A 15196-nucleotide genomic window follows, 5' to 3' on the forward strand; every position below is an offset into this window, starting at 1 on the left:
CCCATGGGTGTACGTATTGCTCTGCAGTCTTCGGAATGCGGTGCTTTCCTCTTTGGTCAGTTTTGGATGAGGTGGCGGGTACACCCTGCGTCCCAGTCGGTAGTGTTGGAGGATGGCGTTATACGTGGGGGGTATTGTCTCCGTTTCCGCTGCGTCACCAGGCGGTCGGGGGTCTCGCGAGGCGGTGAGAGAGGCCCGGTTGACGTGATCGCGGGCCGTGGCGTGTGCCGCTTCGTTTCCCTCGAGCCCCTCGTGCCCTGGTACCCACGTGACGCAGGTGTATGGGAGCGGAGTGCTTCTTTTCTGCAGAATTTTGAGAGCTTCCACCGATATTTGGCCTCTCGTGTAATTGTGCACTGCAGATTGGGAGTCCGTGAAGACTGCGACCGCGTTCGTGCTCGTGGTGGTGGCGAGGGCGATCGCCGCTTCTTTCGCTGTCTCCGAGTTCCGCACCTTGACTGTGGCGGATGCCAGTTCTTTGCCTCTCGAGTCAACCACACTCAGGGCGTAAGCGGTTTTTCCCGGGTATTTGGACGCATCTACGTAGCCGGCATCTGGATCGTGCTTGTGGCGTCTTCGGATGGCGTCGACTCGAGCGAGCCGGCGTGCCTTGGGTAATACTGTAAAATTATTAAATAATTACTTGCTTATATATTAGAAATGTGGAGCGTGTTTTTAAAATACTTGAGTAATGTCGCCGCGAATGTTACTAAGAGCATTAATATTACTAGTAATGCTCTTACTTTGCAGAAAGCAATGTGTTTTTGTTCTGCAGATGTTACCATGTCAAGAGTCTTGGAGCGACGCTACTATCTTAGTAAGTTTTAGCCTTTGAACTTGAACTTGAAGGGTTCATTTACAGAAGAAAAGAAACCACGTAGAGCAAGGTCACGCAAGTCTAAAGCATGCCCTCGCAAAACAATAAAGAAATCAACCATTGACAGTTCACAAGCACACATCAGTATCAAATATCATGAGCACATCACATACGCACACATCTGTTTACAAGTATAATTTACCTTAGAGCGAGAACTAGGCATGTGTGGCCAATCTGATGCGTTGGTGAGGACGATACTCAGAAAGGGAAGCTCATCATGTGAGCGCGCGATCTGTCGGCTTGGTGTACCCTTCACCACAGCCGACAATTCTCCAATGTAGGCTTGCATACACATACAAGAAGGACCTTTCCGTTGGTATGCATATGTGTAATTTATACAGAATTATGTTTACTCTGAGGGCCTTTTGTTACATCACACAACACCATCCAGCATCTATTATGCATTTCTTTTGCAATATTGGCATGTTTAAGAAGCACACACGTTATCCAGATCTAATGAACGTACACACAGGAGCCGTTCCGTCTAAGACGTGCGTTTGTTAAACCGGGAACGATAAACTAGACCAGCAGCACGTTCTTTTACGCTGCACATCTTCAATTTCTTGGTTCATGTTGATACTTAGATGGCGTCTGGCTCTCTTATGACAACTAACATTGGGGCTCCGTACCAAGCCTTAAGGTACACGCGTAGTATCGAGGCCGTAATCATCGACGCATTGATCATGGTACCACGTGAATTGTTCATACCACTCGAAGACACCAAGCAAGGTGCAGTTTTAGTGCTATGTTTCCGTAAAGCTTTCCATAAGAAGCACACGTGGAGACATCTGAGTGATTTAGTTTGTTTCGCAAGACTCAACATTTAGCTGCAAATCGCAACGAGTACTTAGGACACGTCTCCAACAAGCAGTGCATCTCTTTTGAGTAATTCGGCGGCAAGGGGAGTGTAAATGTGGTGTATTGGGCCAATAATCTCCGGAGGTCGAACCATGTACTCTCCAAATTTACGAATCATGTTCTTGACTATTTACTAAAGGAACTTCATCAACTACTTTAAATTTTGTGTCGAAATTATACCATGTTCTCTTTTTTAATTATTATTTCGAACAGGTTTATCAAGGCTTGACTGTTACAGACAGCTTTATACCGCCTTTCATGTGTTTATGGAGGAGAAGATTACTTGCGCGACCAACCTCAATATCTAGGGAGCTTTTACCTAATTATCTTTTTTAATGATTCACTTCAGGGTGCATGTGTGAAATGCGAAATTGAGGGCGAGAAGTAGTGATGTTATGTTTCTTTAAGGTTCACTAAAGCTATCGCCTCTTTTGGGAAATCGAGCCGGAAGGCATGGGCATCTCAGCTAAGTTTCCTCATCATATGGGCATCTCAGCTAAGTTTCCTAATAAGCGTGTGTTAAGTAAATCGGGATGATCATCAAGTAAATAGGATGCCAATGCGATCTTCAGCAGAATTTCGAGGCGGACCTTTCGAAAACGGGGCATGGTTGTGATTTCTGTTAAGCAGACATTCGCAACTGCTTGATTTCAGTTTTAGCATTAGAATATGTCACCCAAACTGAATAAATGAAACGGTAATTAGTGAATCTGTTTGATTATCCATCTAGACATTGTGATTTATTGCACAAGTGAATGCCTATTTAGGTAGTTAGCCTTGAACAAGCCCTATGGTGGTACATGTTCCAAGCAATCGAAAAAGAAACTAGCTTTGTTAAAAACGACAGAATGAAATACAACGGTATTGCGAAGCTGGTTTGCTATCCGCTTGGGGGCTAGCGCTTTGCACACCGTGAGAGTCGATAGCGCTCCACGGAGCTAAATAAATTAGCGCAGCTTGCACTAAGTTGTGCAAGGCTGGAGAAACAGCGGAGCTGGTGATCACCTAGCGTCTTCCATTTTCGCTAGCCTCGGCAAAGTTTTGCTAGGTTCGGCAAAGTTTTGCTAGGCTAAGTTTCGGTGGTCGTTCAGTCGCCTACGCTCGCTTTCCCGGGCTCGGAACTCAGGATCCTGAGCCCTTCGTCGCTGTTTATCAGCAGCGGGTTCGTCGCGATACTCCGGATTAGCACGCAATCACCGCATTCGCTCTCGGCTAGCGGCACGGCGAGCTTCCAGGTGAGCGGCTTCTTCTTCGGGAGTCTTGTACTTCTTCGGCCGTCCCATGTCACATTTACTCAGTAAGTCTACGAGAGTTGTGTATGTCGCCATCACGGCGAGATGATCTTTAAAATCATTGCGACGTCACGGCGAAGCTTTACAAAGTGTTGTCATGACTCAGCAAAGCAAGAATTGCGGCGCGAAGCAATGACATGGCTGGGCGAAGCTGGGTAAGTGATTGCTAGGCGACCGCATTGGCGGAGCGGGTCTGCTGGAACGCGGTGTCGACATTGGAACGTGGTGTCGGTATTGCATGCTGCGCTATGGAGCTAGGAGAAGCGAGGCGCAGCTGTGGCGGGTGGGTGCTAGGCAACGCAGGTGAGGTCATCGATCAGCGAGGTTTTGAAAGACGATAGTCTTTCTTGAGCTACCTAAACGGGAAAAACTTTGTCTGTCTGTCTGTCTGTCACTCGGTTCAACCGCTTGGCCAAAACCAACCAAGCTATAAGCATGGTGGCACGGGGTAATACACGTCAACATTATACAGCGCAAAGCAAACCTCTGGTCTATTCGATGCAAAATATATGTACATAACCATGATCCTCAGCGTTCGTTTCATTAAGAATACACATAGGACTGGTTTTTACGTTAGTAAATGAAAAATCACTGCGTTACGAATGGTGTCTAAGAGATGCTACGCGTTAAAGACAAGCCGACTGAAGCCGCGGCTCTGTATATGCGGCTTTAAGCCAACAGTAATAAAAAAATGTCACAGTTTCGCCCTAAGGGTGAAGCAATGAATGCGATAGCAACACAGCAATGTCATACGAAGTAAGGTGAGCGGCTTTGGTAGCAATATGAATTGTAGTAATAATGAGCTGATTAAGTAAGCAGGTGTGCTGCGGCGTAAGTAGACCGACATGAAGATAGACTCGATGACCACGAGAAGGCGCGTGTGAAACGGTGGTGTTATGAGAAGCGCTTCCCGTGGGCAGCGCGTGCGAAGGGACACACCTGTAGCACTGCACTGCCTATCCGGGCAGCATTGCATGTGTAGCGCGCGTTAGAAAATGCGAACGCGGGAAATTTGAATTGAATTCAGCAAAATGTTCATTGCATCCATCATGGAAGGAGTGAGAGGGGAGGGGAAGAGCGTGAGTGGCGGGAGGGTGGAGGAGAGAGGGTGTTGCGTATCAGGGGCGGCAGAAGACTATCGTCTTTTGACGTCCAAGCAGATATGCGGCCAATCTCTTTTGTTAACGCATTACGGAGAGACGGTCAGCTTAAACAGCTCCGCTGTTAAAAAGCGGCGGGCTGAGGTAACGCACGCATGGCGCGGTTTGAATGAGACAATGCAACAGTGTTTTGTAACGGGAAGCAACATCCGAGCTGATGTGTATTTACATCCATCAGGAATACATAGTATGGTTTCTTCGACTTAGATCACAGGCGCGAGTCGCTGAAGCTGGGCCATGAAGGTCGGTGTTGCACAGCTTGGACTGGACGCCTCTTCACTCTGTCGTGGATAAAATGCATTGCAAATAATGTTTTAAGCATTTTGCAGCACAGGTTCTCTATCTGTTTTCATGCACGATCGATATTCAAGAAAGAGAAACCAATGCTTGTTGGCATCCGCTTGCGGAAGGCTCGAGGCAAGATAATTTAACTCTCGATATCCTCAATTGCCGGTGCAAAAACAGAGGAATGTTATCGGGATCATGTCGAAGTAGCTGCAATGTCTAATTTTTTTTTTCTGCCAGAACCCGTTCACGGACACGTGTTTAACCATGAGACTCAAATATATAGCCGCCGATATATAATTTTATATAAAAAGCACTCTCACAAAGCCACTTTCACGACGGGCCTCTCGTATAACACACCGTTAAACAATTGCTGATACGTGATATTGGAGTATCTGCGGATACCTCGTGTTCAGGTTATCAGCTGTCGTGAAAAGGTAAGCTTCGATATTAGCGGCGTTCCAAAGAAAGCCACCGTCCCAACACACGCGAAGTAACTCCGTACTTCGGCAGTATGATGCTCCAAATGCAGCGTCATAGCGTTATGCCTCGCCGCTAAGTCAGTAGTTTTAACAAAAGGCAAAAGGGCGTTTCCTGCAGCCCCGTCTTACCTGCTTGAGAGAAAAGAAAATGAAGGTGGGCATGGGGGCGCTTATTTGTGGTGCTTGACGAGCAGCAGCTTGCCGACGACTCCGCCACCGGCTCCGCCTCCGTAGCCTCCACCGTATCCTCCGCCGAGGCCTCCGGCTCCTCCGTATCCTCCGCCGAGGCCTCCGGCTCCTCCGTAACCGCCTCCGAGGCCAACGCCTCCTCCGAGACCACCGGCTCCGAATCCTCCAACGCCGGCGCCTCCTCCTCCGACGCCTCCGAGACCCGAGTGAGCCACAATGGCACCGCCGCCGTGAACCTGGGAGACGTGATGCACCGTGCGCACCAAGAACGCCGGTCCGGCCACGGCTTTGCTGGCACCCGCAGCACCACCACTCAGAAGGACAACGCTGCTGCCGACACCCACACCTCCGGCACCTCCTCCGAGGCCACCGGCGCCGAAGCCTCCACCGTAGCCTCCGAGGCCGCCGGCGCCCAGGCCTCCGCCGTAGCCTCCGTAGCCACCGCCACCGTAGCCACCTCCAAGACCTCCAGCGCCACCGCCGCCGCTGACGAATCCGCTGAGAGCGCTGCCCACCAGGGCGCTGAGGAAGACGGTGCAAACCTGCGGGAGCACCAAAAGCGCAGGGTTTTGTGTTAGCTGAAAGCGAAGGAGGGGCCACTGTGTGATGACGATTCTGGTCACTCTCTGCCATGAAGGCGGTGTGTAAGCACCGTAGTAAAAAATACCGCACTAGTGTTCTGGAGTCTGAAACGGCAAATTGGCTGTTGTGCCAGATGCACAGCACACGGGACCCAGCAATGTGACTTCTTCGGGATTTGCGGGTTTGCAGAAAGTGTTGACAAAGGCTTGAGGAACTTGTTATAGCGGAGGAGGTCATGCGCCTAGAAGGCCCCACAAGGTGCGCACAACGGGTTTCAAGGTCGTGTGGGAATCAGAGTGCTTGTTCGAGACCTCACCTAAGTCAGTTTCGTGAGCGCGGTTTCACTCCTCGTCCCTTACTAGGAGCGACGAACAAATCGAACGGCTGGTCCACTGCTACGTGGATCTTTTGACAAAGTAAATTAAAAGAAAATAACGTTACGTAGTGTCGACAGGATTTATACATTGATATATGACCATGGTAAAGACCAATGCGGCTTAGGCATCACTGCATATCTCGTGTGTCGACGAAGTCTGGTGCCGTACTCTCGAGATATTACTACGATTACTCGCGGAATCCTCAAGCCAGGCCAATCGAATTTCCGCGATGACTTCAAGCGGAGTTGTGTATTGTGCGTTAATGAGCTGGTTGGGCGACATGTTCTGCTGTCGACTAATCCCAGTCGTGCAATAATATGGACTGAAAATTACGTTCTGCCTAAGCTGAACGATGGCCGGGGAGGGGTGTGCCACGGTTTGATTTCTTCTTTAAGCGCTTCGGGGATGGTACGAAGCATTAAATGAACCACTGGCGCACAGTACGCGTAAAATTGTAACTTAGGTAAAGGTGTAAAGCTAGTGATTAGCGGGTGCACTTATACTTGCAAGGTGTTCATGGCTTCTGGGTTATATAGCTCTTACAGTGAACAGTTCCCCGTGGTATTAACACGAATGACAGAGCTACGCCATGCTGTGCATTACGACTGCTATCGAACATTAGAGTCATATCGTCGTGATAAGAAGTCTAAAAAGACACGAAATTCATCAGCATTAACGACATATGAAATGATTATGCTAGAAGGCGAGAAATTTAGGGGACCCTGTTAGAATGTCTGCTAAAACCACTGCCAGCTTCCTGAAATAATATTAACAAGCAGTGAAGCCGATGCGCAGGCCAGTAGCGCCCTAAAATATGAATTGCCTTGATTGTGAGCTGGCTATGAAGCAAGCCGTGCAGAGAAATCTCGGGCCTAATGTGGTATTTGATATCGTTTCCATGGCTGACGCACGAGTGGTTGGGTGAACCACAAAGCGAGAAGTGGGACCGCACAAGTCCCGACACCGAACCAAAGGAACCTCAATGTCGCACTGGCATCCTCGAGCGTGTCCTTACCAATGCGTTCATGTCGACGGCTGGTCGGTTGCTCTCGAGCACAAGCTACCAAGAGGGCTTTGGAAGAGGACTGCGACTTCACTGCGGCCGCGGACTGTCTTATATACTCGACCTGCACACGCCCCTTCGGTTGCCTTCAGTCTACGTCACTGGAGGAAGGAGGGGAGGGGGAGGTTAGAGGGGAAGGGGGGTTGGCTGGTGCGTTCGAGAGAGCCGGGGTGCGCCGCCACAGTGCGTGGGATCCGGTGGTGGACCAGCCTTGCCGACATCTCAGCGCTTCCGACGACTGGACCCTCTTTCCTTCCTGGACGAGGGAGAGCACCTGCAGAGACCATCCCGGTGTGAGCGAGCGGGCCTTCCTCATGAGTGGCACCCAGTGGTGCGGCAGCGCGTGAAGAAAACGGAAGAAAAAGAAAGAAAACACAAAGACGAGGAATAAAAATGAAAACGCGACGAGGGCCCCCGCGCGCGCGCTCACACACAATCCGCGCTTATCTAGATCTAAAATTCTAGTCAGACGATCGAGAAAGTGTAACGGCGGAGAGCCGGGGCCTTCCGAAGACCCGCCGCGCCGCGTAGTACACACACACAGTGTTTTCGACGAGGTCCCGCTGCTTCCCGCCCAGTGGCTTCACTCTCTGTCCTGGATCGGAAGCGAGCAAGCGGCGGCGCGCGGTCACTTTCTCCTTCTCACTTCCGCCGCGCTCATAATTCCTTTCGAGCGGAACCACCCCCAACCCCTCTTCATACCAGGCATTGCAACCACCCCCTCCCCCACGTGGTTCTTGTATTTGTTTCGACAGATCGCGTGCTTCGCACTCGCTCGACCGTGTACGTAAGCATGCGTCGCCGGCTCGGTCCAGTCCGTACGAGCCCGTTCTATCGCGTACGTGCATCTGCAGCGCGAAGCGCGTCCGCGGCATAAGCAATTGACCACCGTCTCCGCCGCGAGCCAGACCAACCCTTTCGCGCGCTCGCTCTGTGTGCTACGGATGAAACCGGCGGTGAGGCTGGGCCGGGCGGCGATGCTGCTGGCTTCTTCCTCACCCTGGCTGTCGCGTGTTTCGTGCTGTATATGATGCACGGGCTGGAAGCCGGCTTCTGGATAGTTGAGCCGAGCGTTTGTCTAGGAAGCGATGTGGGGACAGTGTTGGGCTCGACGGGGTTCATTATTCGAAGGAAGCCGGCTATCATTAACGCACGGAGCGGCGCGAGCCGACTCTGCGTACGTAAGTGCGTGGCGAGGTTGTGATACAAGAGTTCTGATAACTGAGAGAAACGAGAAAGAAAGATAGGCGTGGGACACCACACCGAGATGTTAATGTGCAGCTAACAGGCGAGATGCGAATGCACGGCACGGTGAGCGTTCGTGTCACCTTATCATCTCGAACGCGTCGCTGTTTTCTTGTTTTTGTGACCTTAATAGCATTGCGCTCGTTTAGCTGTATGTAGAACTAACGCATTCCTTGTTCTCCTCGTGAAAAGTGATCGAACTACATTTATTTTGAAAGTTACAAATGTTATTTTCAAGTGGCTTAGGCCACTTGAAAAATCTAACCTCGTGTATGATACATATGGCCGCATATCCTCGGATAACGATGTGGTCGTTGGCGCACTGTGAAACCGAGAAAACTAACTGCTCCAGCGTAAGCATCATGCTCACCGTAACGTTTATGATGAATATTGAACGTTCGCTGTGGTGCGTGTACCATGCCACAGAGATAAATGAGCTACGCATTAACCGCCGTTGTGGCTTGATTACTCGTGGTAACACGAGAAATAATGATAAAAGGCAGCGCATATGGGGCAGCGGCACCGCTCAAAGAACGCTGTCGTTTGACAGTTGTGTGTGTGGTGTTGTAACGTCTCACAACTGCTGAGAAATTTATACTGAGAATTTGTACGATAACCTTCTTGCACTTTCGCAGGTTTTGGACGTTGACATTGATAATTTAGGAATGAGAATAGTTTATGTATCGCATGCACACTCGGTGCGTAATACGCTCGCTGTTCGCCAATATAGGCTGCAAGGCTGAAATGTGAAGAATGACGCTTGCCTATAGGTGAAGTTCGAGAGGTCTCGTGGGGAACGTTTGTTGTTGCGCGGCTATTGTCTGACGACACAATAATGGGACAGAAAAGGAGGTCAAGAGATAAGTGAGGCCTTCTCGGTCAAACGCCCAAGTCAAGACCAGTGAATGGGTGACTCAATAAATACATAGCTTTTTATTTTATTCATTCAGCTGCACTTTCCAGCATATAAATTTCTTGCTGCTTCTAGGTGCTGCCTATCAAGCAAGCGAGACTTTCTATTCGATACAGAGAAGTGGCATGTCGTTTGCAAATCAATGAATGGATGCTGCTTAGCGTCGTACGCAAGACGTCTACGTATACTGTTTTGAATACGCCTTGGGTGCTATTGCGTGGTTGCTTCGTGCACTAAGAGCAGTATGATGCCCGAGAAAACTAGTGGGCTTTAATTGCGACAACCCAAATAAGTGATTCTTTGTTTTGATCCTGTACATAACGCGATTCTTTTCTTTCCAAAAAAACTGAAGCAGGTTGTTTGAAATTCGCATTGGATTTATGTTCATTCAGTTGAAGGTACAAGGAGTCCCGTGGTAGAAGCAACCAGCTTGAGATAAAGGCTACAGCTGCACTGGCCAGTAAAGATTGAACGTCGTCATGTTCAGGGATCTAAATTCTTAGTTAGTTTTCACATTGTATACAGACAACAATGTGTACACGAAAACAACACAAAGACAGCAATGCTTCATTAGATAAAGATAAATTATAGTATATCATCTGGCATTGCATTAGTGCACAAGTGGCAAACGGAAATGTCATCACAAAGATAATGATCAGGTTTTCAGGTGTGTTTGTTACATAGTAGGCACACTGCAGCCCTGTTGTCATTACGCCCGCGTGTACGCCATGTTGCGTATGCTGAGGAGAATTGTAATTGAGGAGAAGCTTTAACTGGCTAATCTAAAAGGGTGTTAATGTTAACTGCTGATCACTATGATGGCACAAAATAAAGGGCTATAAGCTGCTTCCCTTAAACATATTGCACAGTTTGGATTGGATGGTGCAGAAGAATTACTACAAGGACTATTTGTCACAAATTATAATTGAATACAAAAATATCACCGATTGCAGACAGCTCATTTCTGCAGCCTGACGTAGGTCATACACGAGAGGGAGACATTGATTCCATGAGAAATCGTAGAAACCTTATCTTAATAGGAAGTTTCTTCAATGAAGTTTTTAACTAATGAATTTAGTGTAGATATTGTAATTTCATGAATTGAAATCGACCAGTTCTCAAGGCAGGCCGAAACTCAACGAACACGGAAACTAGCAGCAGTTTTGAGAAAAACGTCGGTAATCTTGCCGTAGGATGCGCAGTTTTTCCATTTACTGTTTTAAAACAAAACGTAGCTGTTAAAATTATTTTGAGATTAAGAAATATCGGAACACCAAGCATCACACCAAAGATCTTTGAATTGGCTGGCGATAACTGTGATTGATTTCTGTCGTGTCAGCAGCCTTGTAGCACACATAATAAGTTTCGTTATTGATGCCCGTCCGCTGTGAAATTACACGATGAAACACAACTGCGCGAGTGCCATTTAAAATGCCGGAAACAAACGAAAGGTGATCCATAACACACGGAAATCAGGCAGCCCTATCAAAACAGCGCATACGTATTGCCACAAAGCGACCTTACTGGACCTTATACTGGTACAAAGCGGGCACGCTTCGTCAAGAAGACTTGTACTCGTCCGTCGCGGGGACTTAATCCCGGAAGTTGAGTTTCGCGCCAGCGGTGAAATCCGTTGAGACGTGCGTGTGCGCGGCCGGTGTAGAACAGGTGTTACGGCGCCGCTGAGGATGGACAGAAGAGGTTGACAGCTACACGAGCTGAATCATCTTCCGCTTGGCCGCACGCGGCTCGTAATTATGCAGCGCGGCATCTGAATCGCAAATTGCGAGCAGGAGTTTTTTTTTTTCTGTGTAACGCCACCAGAACCGGCAAGGACGGCACACCGACAGGTTTGTATCTCACGCCGACCATGTTTTGAATTCAGGATGGGACATCACATCTTTTTTTCTTCTGATCATTTAGCTATGCGAACTAAGTTTGTGGTTTGTAAGTAGTCGTGTCACACACGACGTTCGGAATGTGGGCACTCTTTTGTGCCCGATGACGTACGTCTTCGAACGGGCAGCGCACTACACAATTTACAGATTGATGGATTGAGAACGTATCGAACATCTGTTCTGAGAGTTTTTTTGGTACACTGATTGAATAGGCGTTGCATTGGTTTGTTTTCAGGCACCTTCGAAGGCAGAGGGCGTTATGAAGCAAGCTAGTCAGGGCGTACAATGAAAATGTTAGATTTGGCAAGTTTCATGATGGGGTAGTTTCTTTGATCACATTATATACGACTTGTTGCCTCCATTAAAAGGAGACGGAAGTGACGAAAAGTTGCAGCTCTAGAAATGTGCCTTTGGTTTCTTTTTTTTGACGTAAACGACAATTTGCGCGTTGCGTTTTTTATTCGCTGATGAAATGTGGAACTAGCGACCTCGTTCCGTATGATATAGCCCACGTGTCCGTATGATATTGTCGGCAACATTCTCTTTTTACAGAGCAGCTACTGACTGTAGCTGCCTTCCCTAACACATGGCCACTATAATCTGCTGAATATAATTTCTTGGCATTGTAAATAATCACCAGCGTTGTCGCACGTTCAGTTTGTTGCAGTATACAGGGTATTTCAGCGACCACTTTAAAAAATTTGTAAAAATTGCCCGTGGCAGATAGAAGAATTCTAGTCCATGAGCTGGTCTACTCGAAGAGGCGGACATTACTTGCACTAAAAATTAAATCTGTAAATAAATAATCAACAAAACATCACTAATTAGGCGTTAACTAATTACCTAATAGCCCATATTGCAATTACAAATTCTAGCGGGTGAGACTGCTAGGCATATCCACTTGCAATGAATTGTGTGGATAACGTCATTTACGAAATAGGCGCCGTCAAACTTAAGGTAAAATTCACTATTGTTCCATTTACTTCCTTAACAAAACGTCCTTTTATGCATTGAAGCACAAAAGTAGCTGGAACGCCAATGCATTTCTCTGCAAAGTTCGGGAATGAATATCTCGAAACTGGTGTCACCCTGAGAATTCGTTCCAAGTGCGTCCGCCTTGCGAACTCGCCGGCCAGCACTCCCCACCCTGGAATGACTTACGGCGGGTCCACACCAAGCCGATCCCTAATGCACATGTCCGAACAATTCCATCGGGCCCGCCAAGAACACAGGAAAGTGCTCGTAGAGAATTTGCCTCTTTTCAAAGATAGAAACATTTATGACACGGATGCCAATGTTCTCAATGAGTGCCCTACAGTGTCAGTTACGGCGCCACACACCAATCATCTCAGGGTCTTCACCCAGGTTCCAGACGCAGAACAAGCAGAGCAAAATTCATTACGCTACCTACCCATCCAGCGCCCAACACTATAATTCGATCCGACAGCCAAGACGCACGCAGAGCGTTCCAAACCAATGTAATTCCCTACGACATCCTCCACTAACTACAAACATATCTGTACAAGCCGCCCAACATCAGTGTCTTAGTGGAATGGTTACCCGACCATCAGGAAATTCGAGGTAGCGATAAAGCTCACGAGCTCTTCCCAGGTGAAGGTAATGTAAGACCTTGGCCATGTGGAAGTCCAAAAGCAAAGACTGACTCATTAGCTTACAAAACCTTCGAGTAGAATTAACCTTGTTACCGTCCCTATACTACATCTTTTATAGACCAGACGCCAAACTTTTCCCGAGAGCACAAACATCCACTTTTCTCGCGGACCCACTGCATGATCAAGTCCATGGACCGCTGCTACATAAGGAGTGACTGCATTGCTGGTCTTTCGCGATGCACGGCTTTGTTCGAAGGTAGAAGAATTCGCTCATCCTTTAGCCTTGTTTCCCTAACCTCAAAACAAAGAACCTCAACCCCGGAGGTCAGCAAAGTGATTACCGCTCGTTACAGAGCTACAAAGGGAGTAGCGCTGCTTCTGCGCGTAGTAAGTTTAGCACACGTTATCTACACACTCCCCCCCCCCCCCCCCCACACACACACACATACGAACATACGCCCAATTTATTGCCAACGTATCAAGAATAGGTGAATGGGTGCGCACTTGAATCAATGCGCCGAAGAATGGGTGACGGCGACTACACCGACAGCACACGAATGTTCGAAGATGAACGTTGCGTGACGGTCCAAAGAGTAAGCAAGTGACTAGCGATAATACGTCTTTGCTCAACGCTATTACAAAGTACAGAACATATAATGTTCCAAGCCTTGACAGCAGCAAGCACAAATCTATCGCAATTGAGAACAACCGCGAGTGAAAAGCCAGAAAATAAACAATGAAATAGTGACCGCACCGAGGAACTTTACTGAGTCAGAAAGATGACAAGCCGCTGCTTCAACGTTAATGCCAAAAAAAGAACGAATAGCAAACACATTGATCCTGATTTAATTAGCAAGCGGAAAATTTGGATTGGAATACATATATAGCCCCACTTCTAGTACATGCACCGCATACGCTGCTCGCGCCATTTGGACAAGGCGTAATGAGCTGCGAAAGCGCTTATACGTCATCTGAAGCTGTGGTCAAAGCTTCGTGTCGTCCACTCAGTCACCGTCTACAATTTCCGCGGAAACAGAGGTTTTCGGAGCCGCACCGGGCATCATGCACATTCATTGAGCACACGGAGGCAACAGAGGCAGCTGAGGCAAGCAATGGACGCATGACCACTTCATCAAACATGGCGGTGCCCAGGGGATCACCGTGAAAAGGGACTACTATAATACGTTTGAACGAGACAGAATGAAAGTAAAGCTTTCGTTGCCTCTCCCCCTCCCCCTCAACCCAAATTTTGGGTGCTGGCTGCTGTCATGCATCCCTGGCCTGCAGCGGACAAAGTGCGAACCGGCCCCGGATAATTGCAATCCAAGTCGGTTGGGTACGTAAACGCAGGCGTGAGCTCTAACACAGACACACCGCCGTCGTCATGTCGTCGTGACTTCATCGCCTTCATTTCATTGTGACCATTCCTTCGTTGCCATGCCGCGGTCATCGTTCCATCGTCTTCACTGCGTTATTTCATCGTCATCACATGGTCATCGTCACGCTGTCATTATCATTTTGTCATCATCGTGCCTTGTCGTCGTCATGCTATCGTAACCGGGCAGTCGTAGTCATTTGATCGCTATCATGCCGTTAACGTCATTTCGATGTCATCGTGACATTGTAGTCATTGCTTCCCAGTCATATACTAGTTGTCATGCATGATTGGTCATACCGTGGTCGTCAAGCCGTCGTCATCCCGCCGTCGTTTTTATACCGTCGTCATTGCAGTGTGGACATTCCATGTCGTCACGGCACCGTTGGCATATTGTCGTCGTCAAGCAGTCGTCGTCGCCCTCGCGTATTTTTTGTCATACATTCATCGTCATACCGTTGTGGTCATTCCATCGTCATCATTCCTTCGTGGTTATGCTTGAGAAGCGAATGTTACAGTGCCGCAAGTCTACGTTGAGAGGGGCGTTTCTCAGGGAAAATGTGTCCAACAATGAAATAGTCGCTTAAACCGACTACCATAGTGCGTATGATCTGCCAATTGTAATGCGATTAACATTGCTTGGGAACTTCACCCACATTGCGTTTTAAATGCGAAGCATTTCTTGGCGAACATTTGCTACTTTGACAGTATCTATCTATCTATCTATCTATCTATCTATCTATCTATCTATCTATCTATCTATCTATCTATCTATCTATCTATCTATCTATCTATCTATCTATCTATCTATCTATCTATCTATCTATCTATCTATCTAGCCGCCTACGTCTTTGTGCTCTCATGGTCGTTTCGTTACCTTTATATGTACCAAAATTGGCATACTATGACAAGAGTACATGACGAACATAAATGATATGTCATGACATGAATGCCATGACATGCGTGTCATGTAGGTCATGAAACAGC

The 15196-nt window shown here is 48.0% G+C and overlaps 1 protein-coding gene across 1 annotated transcript; it reads right to left on the reverse strand.

The window, feature by feature from the left end:
• Window positions 1-4289: 4289 nt before the first annotated feature.
• LOC119465077 (acanthoscurrin-2-like) lies at window positions 4290-7264 on the reverse strand. Its single transcript, XM_037725888.2, has 3 exons — window positions 7118-7264; window positions 5084-5685; window positions 4290-4468 (listed from the first exon to the last, which is right to left on the reverse strand). Exons 1-2 carry the CDS (start codon window positions 7127-7129, stop codon window positions 5125-5127), a joined length of 573 nt encoding a protein of 190 aa, XP_037581816.1. The 5' UTR covers window positions 7130-7264; the 3' UTR covers window positions 4290-4468; window positions 5084-5124.
• Window positions 7265-15196: the final 7932 nt, after the last annotated feature.

This window comes from Dermacentor silvarum, chromosome 9 (assembly GCF_013339745.2).
Source record: "Dermacentor silvarum isolate Dsil-2018 chromosome 9, BIME_Dsil_1.4, whole genome shotgun sequence".
In the NCBI taxonomy this organism is placed as follows: Eukaryota; Metazoa; Arthropoda; class Arachnida; order Ixodida; family Ixodidae; genus Dermacentor; species Dermacentor silvarum.